Source organism: Eleginops maclovinus, chromosome 1 (assembly GCF_036324505.1).
Source record: "Eleginops maclovinus isolate JMC-PN-2008 ecotype Puerto Natales chromosome 1, JC_Emac_rtc_rv5, whole genome shotgun sequence".
Taxonomy (NCBI): domain Eukaryota; kingdom Metazoa; phylum Chordata; class Actinopteri; order Perciformes; family Eleginopidae; genus Eleginops; species Eleginops maclovinus.
This window is the reverse complement of record NC_086349.1, coordinates 10,647,554-10,659,961: the sequence shown is the minus strand read 5'-3', so window position 1 is coordinate 10,659,961 and position 12,408 is coordinate 10,647,554. Positions and strand designations below refer to the sequence as shown.

General features: G+C 39.7%; 1 protein-coding gene across 1 annotated transcript in view; it reads left to right on the top strand.

Annotated features, from left to right (window-relative positions):
• The window catches only part of cacna1db (calcium channel, voltage-dependent, L type, alpha 1D subunit, b), a 67,195-nt gene that overhangs the window by 51,180 nt on the left and 3,607 nt on the right, over positions 1-12,408 (top strand). The window contains exons 34-48 of the mRNA XM_063885395.1: positions 18-109; positions 221-380; positions 479-606; positions 1,182-1,278; positions 1,424-1,526; positions 2,499-2,600; positions 5,468-5,604; positions 6,010-6,126; positions 6,402-6,838; positions 7,633-7,659; positions 7,873-8,013; positions 10,511-10,668; positions 11,016-11,128; positions 11,240-11,374; positions 12,096-12,281. Coding sequence (XP_063741465.1) covers positions 18-109; positions 221-380; positions 479-606; positions 1,182-1,278; positions 1,424-1,526; positions 2,499-2,600; positions 5,468-5,604; positions 6,010-6,126; positions 6,402-6,838; positions 7,633-7,659; positions 7,873-8,013; positions 10,511-10,668; positions 11,016-11,128; positions 11,240-11,374; positions 12,096-12,281 — 2,133 coding nt within the window. The remainder of the gene's footprint in view (positions 1-17; positions 110-220; positions 381-478; positions 607-1,181; positions 1,279-1,423; positions 1,527-2,498; positions 2,601-5,467; positions 5,605-6,009; positions 6,127-6,401; positions 6,839-7,632; positions 7,660-7,872; positions 8,014-10,510; positions 10,669-11,015; positions 11,129-11,239; positions 11,375-12,095; positions 12,282-12,408) is intronic.

Sequence of the window (12,408 nt, the reverse complement as noted above, 5' to 3'; positions counted from 1 at the left end):
GATGTATCTTTTTTTAGGTGTTTGGGAAAATAGCCATGGTGGATGGAACACAAATCAACCGCAACAACAACTTTCAAACTTTTCCTCAAGCTGTCCTGATGCTCTTCAGGTGTGGAGCAATAATTATTTACAAACCATTATAAGTAACTGCGTACATAAATAAATACATGTGGGTAAAACACCTTATTGTGCTTGTGTGTTAATACTGTTGTTCTGTTAGGTGTGCCACTGGAGAGGCCTGGCAAGATATCATGCTGGCTTGTCTGCCGGGGAAACTGTGTGATCCAGAGTCGGACTACAACACCGGAGAGGAGAGAACCTGTGGCAGCGGCTTCGCTATAATCTACTTCATCAGCTTCTACATGCTCTGTGCTTTCCTGGTAATCTTCAGACATTTCATTTTGTGCAGTAGAAGTAATGTTTGAGCAGGCACATTCCTGTATAAAATAAAATAACACAAGAAATGTCCTGGCTTCAGATCATCAACCTGTTTGTTGCTGTCATCATGGATAACTTTGACTATCTGACCCGGGATTGGTCCATTCTGGGACCGCATCACCTGGATGAGTTCAAAAGGATCTGGTCTGAATACGACCCTGAAGCAAAGTGAGTATCAGGATGCAGAGAACTATGGCTGCAACTAACATCTTTTTTCACTATCAATTATTTATTAATTTCTACGTAAAAATGACAAATGATTTGATTTATTAAATGTCAGAAAATATTTAAAGAAATCTCCATCCCAGTTTCTAATTACGACGATTCAGTATCTATAAATGTTTTGTTTTGTATGCCCTAAACTCGAAGACATTCAGTTCAATATGATATAAAACAGAGAAATCTTTTCCTACAAAGAGAGTGAAAACAAAATGTTCTGCCAATTTTTTTAACAAAATTGTAGTTACCGATCTATCGATTAATAAAAAAAAGGCAATTATTTTTTTCTCCAACGACAAAGTGATAGGTCAAATAATCGTTGCAGCTCTACTATCAACAACATTTTTCTTTCCTGTTACTAATTCTTCAAAAAAGTATAGTACTATTGAGTATTTGTATCAGAACACATGGGCTCATGATGTTTAGTACCAGCTATAGCCTCTAAAGTGCACTAACTTTAATGCATGAGTGAAGACTGGGCTCGCTTGTGTCATGCCTAATAGTATAATGTACCTTGTTGCCAGGGGCAGGATAAAGCACCTTGATGTGGTGACTCTGCTGAGGAGGATTCAGCCTCCGCTGGGCTTCGGCAAGCTCTGTCCTCACAGAGTGGCCTGTAAGGTGGGTTTCCATGACAGAGCACACTGAGCACACAATGAATATTGAGAATATTGACAATAATACAAACTTGACCTATAAATCCCTAGCTTTTATTTGACTTATTTTACATGTGATCCTTTATGGTAAATCTACATTTCTGTTGCAGCGTCTGGTGGCGATGAACATGCCCCTCAACAGTGATGGGACGGTCATGTTTAATGCCACCTTGTTCGCTCTAGTCCGCACTGCTCTCAAAATTAAAACTGAAGGTGAGTCTGCACCTTCAAGCCATTTGAGATTCTCAACACCATCTTTTTCTATTCTTATGGATTGTTCCTGTTTGGTTCAGCTTTCTTGAGCTGTGTATTGCTATTGTTTAAAAAACAAGGAAACTACACTATGCATAGATTCAATATAGCAGAGAATCCTTATATTTGCACTGGACGGGCATGGAAGCAATTTGAGATTACAGCCAAGAAACCCCACTAGGTAAGGTACAATACTGTTTTTGATACCTTCTGCAACAACTTTAAGGAGATTCAAGTCTTCTTTGTTTGGTAAGGAAAAGGGAGACAAACCTACAGTGGCCTTTTGTAGTTTGGGAATTAAATGTATTACTATGTTTATTACATTTCTACAATGCATAACCAAGGTTTGTCATTTAGCGAAAAAAGTATGCATATTCAAATGAAACAATGATTTTTACCAGTTATATGTACAAAGAGATGTCGAAAAGGTATTCATATTGTTTGACTGATCTCATTATGGGGCTGCAGTCTTGGATGTGATGATCTCATATTTATTTTTTTAGTTATGACTTTTAGTAAAGTAGTCCCCTATTCACACCAGTGTTTTGAACGCATTGTGATCATGAAGCTCATTTACATTTCAACAATGTGCCACTAGATGGCGCTAGAGACGTTCAATATAAGCTTAATTCCATGGCCAACAGAAAACCTTTGACAACTGCAATTCAGTCGCAACATGCATGATCGCTTCTAATCAGGTAGTTTGTGTTAACATTAAAAGGGCATTTTATGCTATATCCCATTTTATTCATTTACCATCAGGAACTTTTAGTATTCATTATAACGTTAAACATCCAGATGAGTGTTGTGATCTGTGTGTGTGTGAGAGAAAGATATCATTAATATTTATCAGCCAGACACCACTTAATACACCAATTAATTTATAGCCTAGTGGTATTAAACAAAGAGACCACCTTTTCTAACATTTCAAAGGTAACCTGGAGCAAGCCAATGAGGAGCTCAGAGCTGTTATTAAGAAGATCTGGAAGAGGACAAGCATGAAGCTGCTGGACCAAGTGGTGCCCCCTGCAGGCGGTCAGTGGTCCTCACATACACATAGACTAGCGATAAACACTGTAAATACACAAATCATGATTTGCCTGTTACCATCATTCACAGTTCAAACAGTAACCTCACCGTGCCCCGCTTTCTCTGAACTGCTTTATGACTCTGTTGATTTGAATACAAGATGCTGCTCATGTGTATTTTCCCTAGAATTAACAATAGAAACCTCACATGTAAATATTATTGAAGTCGCAAAGGAACCAATTCCACATCACAGTATGAACAGATGGAGGAAGGTTGTCAAACAATGGACAGGTGTTTGAATGCAAATGTATTCCATTAGTTTCCATTAAATATGTCACTGCTTTTAATACTATTCAAAGGTTCACACTCCAGGATGCAGTGTCACTTCACCTGTAAGGCCTTTAGCATACCGTTTTTGCTCTTCCGAAGGCCTGCTTGGTGACCAAAACCAACAAAGGAAGATACAAAAAGTTACCAGCTACAGTATTTCACTTCTGTTCACAGAAACTCTGCTTATAGCTGTTTTCAGTTCTGCATGCTATTCTCCCTCTCTCTCGCTGTATAGAGTATCTAAAGATTACTAATGCTGGATAAAAAAACTCTCAAAAACCTAGAACCTGCCTAGATATTTGAAATTAAATGATGTTGTTAAATGTTGTTTGTGTTTTGCCACTGATACAGGCTTAAGCATTTTTTTCTAGGTCTAAGACGTTTTCACATCATAAAAGCAAACGAGGCATCTGCTCCTGTGACATTAGCAAAGAAGGATCTGTGGTTTACCCACATGTTTTCAGTCTCTTGTTCTGCTGAACTTGAGCATGAGTTTGTGGTGTGCATGGTTTGCCAGTTTATCTATCCACCTGCATGTCCGGTGTATAAAGCTTCCTGGTATTGTGTTCATGTGTTTTTTCCAGTGTTCTCTTTTGCTTACAATGCTTCCGCTCATCGGTGTAAAACGTCTACTGTATGTCTTTGTGCGCATTAGTTTGCTTAACCCACTTCCTTCTTTGTTAAATATTTTCTGCAAGCTTTTTTTCGCCCACAGCTTCCTTTGCTTTCAGTCAGTCGCTGGCCTTCTTCTTTTCTCTTTCTGCCGTCCTGAGCTCTCTGGAGCAGTTCTGTTTTAGTCTGGTGGCATGAAACTACTGATACCTCTCTTTTAAAAGTCGACAGTCTCTGCACAGAAAGAGAACCAGCTGTGACCTGCGGGCACAAACATAAATGTGGATTGAACTGCCCACGCCAAGTTGATAAATCAAATTGGAAAATCTTATCCCATCAGAGTCAGTTCAACAGTTCAATTCACTAGGTATCACAACGACTCAGTTGCTTTCTTTCAAGTGAATAATATGGCAAAATGGTGTGATTGACATAATTCTATCATGAAAGTAAAATACAATAATATATATATTTGAGTAAAGGCAGTATACAGAACACATTTTTACCATCCTAAATTGACATAGATTGGTTTTCTCTCTGAACAGGGCCTATACAGTTTCTTTATGGCTGTGCACACTTATGTAGAGAAATGTGTTTGGTGCTTTAAGATGGGTCGTCTGACCAGAATTGAATGATGCTTCCATCTTAAAGCATCCATCCTACAGACATTTATCACCTTAATTTACCACATTCCTCTCAAACTGAAAATGGTAAAAAAAACAAACAGTTGCCCATATTTCCTAAGCACTGAGTCAGCCTATTGTTTTTCTTGTATAGTCACTCTCCCCGTTCTGCTTCAGCAACCTCATCTGAGTGAATCAGACCTGCGCTAGCATACCTGCATGGCAGATAGTTTGTGTACTAATGGCTTCCTCTCTGGCTTATTGTAGTTTGTGTGTTTTCCCTCGAGAACGAGCTGTAGATCTGACTCCTGCTGACTCATTTGTATGTGCTTCTGGCTGTTTTTCTTCTGGGATATATGAAACACCTCTGCTTCTATCTCTGAAGTGACTGATGTTAAATGCAGTGAATCTGTAGTTGCCATGTAATATAGCACTAGTATGTGTGATAGTAGCTGCTTAGACTTGTAGACAATGCTGCCATAAATTACTGTAATATAAGCTGATCAACAACTGGAGTCTGTTTTGGTGCATTTACAGGTCAAGAGGGTTAATATTATTATCGCTTGAATCATCAATTGTTTGTTTTTTTTTCTGTGTGTGAGAGAAGTGTTTCAAAACCTCCAAAAACTTGTTTTCAGAAATGAAGGAAAATGTGAGCTACTGGTATAGATGTTATCTGTTGTGTTGAAACCTGCTGCTGGTGTGTGTAGATAACATTTGCAGAGGCTTTCAGGTTCTCAAAGACTTATGACAACATTGAGATTTGTCATTAAAGTGGTCATGCAATTAAGATTTTAGTGGCAAGAAAAACATTCTGCTACCACCATTTATTTTAGGTTTGAACTGATGTGGAATTGCGCAGTGCTTTTCTCTGTGTCAACACCATGAATCATAAAGGCTTAAATTTGCTTGTGAACTTTATGTTGACCTAAGATAAGGTGGTGTGTGTGCTGCTCTGTTGAAATCACATTTTCAAGTTATTGTAATGCTCATGCAGTGAGGGTTCATGGCATTTCAGAAATATGTCTTTCCTTTTGGATTGTAACAAAAACATTGGGTTTTATTGTCCAGATGCCTTTACTTCTGCAGCGGAGGTGCTTCATCATTGTAATGTTTTACTTTAAAGTCATGATAGTTTTAGTGCAATTGTAATGCCTAGATGTGTTTCATTTCTCTGAGGATGAGAAAGTGACCTCTGTTGAGGGATGTTTTTGTTTAAATGTTATGGATGCAAAGAGTTTGAGTGTTGGGGTGTTTCAGAGTTTCGGTGTTGATATGGGAGTCTTTGGTGTGTCTGGTCTGCTCACTCAGATGACGAGGTAACAGTGGGGAAGTTCTATGCCACATTCCTGATACAGGACTACTTCAGGAAGTTCAAGAGGCGCAAAGAGCAAGGTCTTGTAGGAAGGCACTCGTGGGAGAGGCTGAACACAACCATGGCTCTTCAGGTGAGTAAAGAACAATCCCATACATTCACTCCACCAAGCAGAACAAACAGTAATTATATTAAAGCCAACGTCGACTCTTTCTATGAAAACAGAAAGTATGTATTTAAAAACCACAGCACACAAAGTCAGCCTATTATCTCCAGTAAACAAAGCAACTTTAAGGGGATTGCCAGGCGACTTATCTTGTAGTTCTTACATCACTGAAAGACCACTCCAGAAACATGACGATCAACAATAAACTGTGTCTTTCTTTAACACTGTCATCACTCAGGTGCATCTTGGTAAAAAAAATGTTAGCACCTAAAAATCCTGGAATTTCTAATACTCAACCTGACAAAGATACAAATCTGGATAAAACTACTGCGACATCTGTCAGATCTGGTATTATGGTTTCTCTCTTTGCAGGCCGGCCTGCGCACGCTGCATGACATCGGACCAGAGATCCGTCGAGCCATATCATGTGACCTGCAAGGGGCGGGGCTAGTAGAGGCTGATGGAGAGGAAGAAGAGGAAATATACAGGGTAAACATCCTTGAAGAGACACTTGTAATTTTTTTTGTTGATTTTTTTGTAAAAGTAAGGACACTGTTCCTTATTTAGGTCAATCAAAACAAAACATTCCATTACCTTTTCTTTAGGTATTTTTTAAAGCCTATTTAATCATTATGCTAGAATCCCTGGTTGAGATTCATTAATTTAAACATTGCTTATCTTTTTAAGTGGTACTTGTAAAGAGCTTACTGTGTAGACACACATTTCTATCTTAGTCCTCATTGATTTCTGGTGTCTCTCTACAGCGTAATGGAGGCCTTTTTGGTAACCATGTCAACCACATGGGTGGAGATCAGCAAGGCTACTCTCACCCGACCACCGTCACCCAGCGACCGCTACAGATCCTGCCCTTCTCCTGCGGGGGCTCCACCGACCCAACCCACACAGACAGGAGAGCCAGTGAGGGGGATATGAACGCTTCACCTATCCAGTACAACCATCATTATCACTCCCCCCATCCCTATAACAACCCTCACTGTATTCCCACCTGCCATCAATCGCCAATCCCCTCCAATGCCAACCTCAACAACGCCAACGTGCCCTCGCTTCCCTCCATGGCCAACGGGAGGCAGCAGAAGTGTTTGTTAGGACGAGACCGTCCTTCCTCTGTCAAAAACAGGTCATCAGTGTCCACCTACAGCAGAGGAGTACACAACAAGCTTTGGAAGTCACACTCCACAAGGTCAGTGAAAAAAAGGATTATATGCTTTATTTCAGCATATGCAGTAGGTGTCTAGCCTGGCAAACCAGACCTACATCAAGATGCTAACGAGGAGTTTCTAGGCTGAACCCTGGCTGCAAATTAAATTTGCTACCGCTAGGGTGCGCCTCAATTTCTAGGCTAGTAGGCATCCCTAAGAACTGCGTAATATCAGTGTAGGAACTGTTTAAATGAGAGTTTCATTTGGCGTAAACCAAAGCAGTCTCAGGAGCATCTTGTGTGATAAGGAAAACTGACATCAAAATGTATTCGAGTAAAGCGAGTATGTCTAATCCAAGCTGATATACTGTTCTGTCGGGCTGGTTGATAATTCAATATTCTTAATTAATCTTCACAGATCCATGACATAAACATAATTAGCTGAAAATAATCTTAGTTATGAGTAAGAACAAGGGAAAAAGGCATTTTTGATAGAAACCCATCTTGAATCACCACCCCGAAAGTATGACCACAAAAAATTGCATCATATGATACTCTTCCCATAACTCCTGGCAGGGTGTACCCAAATTCCTACTTTTTTTGTTACCATTTATTTGGAATTTATTTATTAGAGTAGAAATGTAAGCAAGCAAATGTGAGCTCAGGCAATTTAAGGTTTATATGTAGTAGAGAATGACTGAATAATATAAAATAACGATACAACAGATACAACTTTCATTTGTGTTTGTCTATTTTTCATTGCATGCTACCTCTCTTTCCGTCCCGCTCCCGAATCACCCTGTCTATCTGAATGCCCCATCCTCTCCTCTGAGCAGGACACGCTACTATGAGGCCTACATTAGGTATGTGCATGACTTTAGTTTTTTTTCACAGTATTCTTTTTTTTTTTTAAATGCTTTGAGGCCTTATGATGTAACACAGTTATAATGTGGCTGCATAAGATCTCCAACAAACAGTAACTGTGAATAAAGTCATTGTGTAATTCTTATATGTGAATGATCGTCAAATTTGTACGGATCAATATTTGCCTTGTTGTTTTACGTTTGGATTCAAAGGTCAGAGAGCAGCAGTGGGCTCTACCCCACCATTCGTCGAGAGGAGTCAGGAGGCGGAGACAGCGATGAAGATCGAGGCTCAGGAGAGTACTTCAGTGGGGAAGAGTTTCAGGAAGACGACATCATGGTCACAAAGGACAGGTAACAGCAGCTGTCAGCCCAACCTGGTGTAGCAGCATATCTTTTATAGGTGACTTAAAGGTCCCTTATTATGCAAAATGCAATTTTTGCTGTCTTTTATACATAAAGATTTGTCCCCAGTGTGTAAGGAGACTCACAAAGTGTCAGAAAATACAACCGTCTCTCTTTTCTTCCTATCCCACAACTCTAAAAACGTGGGTACAAACGAGCTGATCCAGAATTGCTTCGGTTATGATGTCATAAGCAATATGTGGGCTGGCTTTACATTGAACTCCTGGCAACGTCCCGCCCATGTGACACGTCCCAACCTATTGTAACCAATATACAGTCAGTGATCTGAATCCCCCCCAGTGTTCATTTCGTCAATGAAAACTATGACGAAAAATGTTCGTCAACGACCTTTATACATGACTAAGACGAGACGATGACAAGCTTGAAATAGATTTGAATATAAAAACTATGACGAAATCTATATTTTGTTTTCGTTGACGAGACGAGACAGGACTAAAGTGTCTATGGTGGACTATCGGACATACAAGATATTTTATTTTCCCAAAATTGTCCGGCTTGTCTGTCAAAGTGCATCCCTGTCATTGGTTGAATTAGTTGGCATTCTGGGAATCTGCACACGTCACTCACATCCCTCAGCTACAAGTGACGATGTCCAAACAGTGAGAAAATAACAAGATCATGGCTTCTGCGCAAAATGGTTTGGGTCGGAAAAAAAGACTAGATATATAGAAACACTTTATTTATGAAAGGAAAACACACCGCATGGTTACTGCGGGAGAAGGAGAGATGCCATGTGGCTACCAATTAGTTGGGAAGAATACGACCAACCTGAAATGACACTTGAAGGCGCACCATCCTGCTTTTTTTGCAACGGTACATAAGCTAACTGTAAACTAACGATACACGATAAGTCTTAATGCTAATTAAGCATATCAGTTCGCTAACGTTAAGTCAATATTACTGGGCAGTCGGCAACTAGTGGCACATTTGCTAGCTAGCCATGTTGGCTTAGCCTTTCTTGCAAAATGTTTTCAGTTTGCGGTAGCAAAGGAATGAGCCTGGCTTCCAGGCTAATGTTGGCTGGGCTTGCATTGCAATAACTATCTAGTCACACTGCAATTAGTTGTTTTTTTAAGATAACACTGCAATTTATTTGGAAGATATTTTTGTATGTTTTCTTATCTCTAAGGCCAGGTAGGCATACAATAGGCTAGTTGTATTGTGTTATAACATAATTCAAATCTTCAAAATCTAAACTTGATATTATTGATATACTATATTTTAATGATAATATTTTGATATTAGTATATATAGATAGTATGCACCTTAGTGGATCAGCAAGGACAGCACAGCAGCATCACATCAATGTGAGAGTCTAGGCCAGAGATGTAGTATTAAGTAGTGTAAGTGTTAACAGAGTGAAATGTTGTTTTACGAATTTCAACACTTGATACTGTCACCTTGATTCCAATTTCAGATACCTATATTTGCCTAGCTGAATAAGATTAAAGAGAGCAAAAAACATTTTGTCTAAAAGTTGACTAAAATGTAATGATTTTTTATCGACTAAAACTGGACTAAAACGTTTTGAATAGTCGTCGACTAAAACTATGAAGGACTAAAATGAGACTAAAACTAATAACCATTTACGTCTAAAGACTAAGACTATATCTATAGCTGCCAAAATGAACAGCTCGAGCAGCTCTGTGTCTGTATATTCAGAAGGATGTCTGCAGGAGGGACTTAGAGTTGTTGTATGATACATGTGATGGCACTGTTCTAGTGGTAAACACTGAGAAAATAAGTGTTCATAATGCTTGATGTGGGTTTGAACATAATATGGTTTAATCACGACAGCGTTTAGCTGAGTATCTCTTAGAAACGTCTCTCTTCAGACAGAGCTTCATGCGCTCCAAAGGGGCGTGGCCAGCTTCAGCTCAGCTCAAATTTAAAGCGACAGTCACAAAATCAGCACTTCAGGAACAGGGCTGAAATAGAGGGGTATGATGCATGCTACAATGGTTGATGTGTTCGGTGTTTCGAGCAAAACACTTAACGGACATGTTTTGTATTCAAATATAGCATAATAGAAGACCTTTAATCTAAGTATTATCTCGTTGACAAATACTTTATGCAGAATGTATCAGTTGTAGTTCATGGTGTATCGCTGGCATCATGCTCTCCAGTAACAACATCTTAACTTATTTGCAAATTCTTCTCTCTTTTTACCACTTTTTTTTACAACACTGAAATCATTATTTGGGCTACATTTAAATAGCTAGGGCGAATATATAAGGTTTGCTCTTATCTCAAACAATATTTGTGTTTTTGGTTGTTTATCTACTTAATACTGTATCCAAGGGTAAATACAGGTTTTTTTTGTAAATTAATGAAGTTAATCCTGGAATTATGATCTACAGAGGCTCTTAATACATCATAGTAAAATGAAAAAGATGTAACGTTCTTTAAACTTTTGATATCACAGATCGTTCAACAGGGACCAACGTGATGCAGAAGCAGACCTTGATCACATGGTTTCGAGGGGTGACCAACAGCTTGATGGTTACTATGACGATGACCAACAGCCCATCTACCAAGACGACAGCCGGTCACCCAGGAGATGGCTCTTACCCTCGCCTCAAGGTGATACGCAATAGCACAGCAAATGTAGCATTATTACTTTTGGAATATCTGTTAACCTGAGTGATCGGGATGTAATTGAGATTATTCAATACTTTAAGATTTTATGTTTTTATATCATTGAGATGAACGTGTTTTGGCCCTTTGCGATTGTGAACTCAATCATTAAAATGTATTACAAATACTGATAAACTAGACTGATTTATTCACTTTAAAACAAGTTGTGTTCCTTTTATTCAGAAGCATCTTTTTGTAATGAAATGTGTTAATACGAGGGGAAAAGGTTAGTAAGTGAAATGTGTGCTATTATTATTTATATATAATTGTTAAACTAGCTTTTGTCCCCTCAGCCTGCACCAGACCAACGTTCAATTTTGAGTGTCTTCGCCGAAGAAGCAGTCAGGATGACGCCCCTCTCTCTCCATCCTGCACAGCTCTTCCACTACACCTTGTACATCAACAGGTACACACACATGTTTTATGTGTGGATATTGTGATGCACTCGTCTACAGCATGTCCCAGACCTGTTTTTTCTCTTAACCTAAAATGCCGGCCTTTTTTGTTTGACCCTCAGGTGATGGCAGTGGCTGGTCTCGACGCCAGCAGAATTCACCGCCGATCTCCGACGCGATCGCTCCGCTCCTGGGTCACGCCTCCTGCCTCGCCCATCAACCGGGACTGCTCGCCCTGCTACACACCTCTCATACAGGTCTGCCTCAACTAAAGCTAAAGCGCAAGTTGTCTAGTGTTTGCCTTAGATGTTTGCAACAGGGATGTTTTATCAATATTGGTGAGATGTAAACCCACTAAAGAAAAGGTTTTAGTGAGCCTCACAGGTCTTAAAGGGGCCCTATTATACTCTTGCGGGGTTTTCCCTTTCCTCTATTGTGTTATATAGGTTTTTGTGAATAGAAAGTTTGCAAAGGCTAAAATCCCAAAGTTTCCTCCAGAGGGAGTTTCTCTCCCACACACTCCCCCCTGCTGATACGCCTTCATTGATTAGATTAGATTAGATTCAACTTTAGACTCCTTTGTTTACTTCCAATACACTGCACTATGTAACAATCATGCTTCTATTGGCTAGCTCTCCAACACATTGTACGTGATAGGCTAAGGGGTGGGACATCTCTAAGCAGCTGAACAATCACAACAGAGCCGACCGGCTAACCAATCAGAGCAGACTGGGCTCTGGTTTCAGACAGAGGGTGAAAAGTATGAGAAAAATTAAGCCCTTTTTGAATATAAAGCATGTAAACATGTCACAGCAGAAGGAGAAAATACACTCATGAAGCTAAAATTGAGCATAATAGGCCCCTTTAAAAAAGTAATTGATAGTCGGAATTAATTATGCTTGCTTTGTTTGCAAGTGTTAGTATGTCCGTTTTTCAACAAAGTCATATTCGTGTGTGTGTTTGTGCGTGTGTACTCAGGTGGACTGGCGCAGTCCTGGCAGCGTGGGTAGCCTCCCCGGAGCGGTGAAGAGAAGTTCTTGGTATACAGACGGCCAAGATGGTCCTCCTAGCCGCAGTCGCTCTCCGTCCCACCTGCAGCTCCCCGCAGAGTGCTGCTCTGCCTTCTTGCAGAAGAGAGGCAGCGCCATCAGTGTGGTCGAAGCTGTGAGTAAAAAAAAGGGCCCTCCAACATGAGAAGACACAACACTTTGATAAGATTAACACATATGTAGAAGTATTATAGTTTTAAAACTCACTATATATGAGTGTAAAATGAACACTTTTTTTGGTA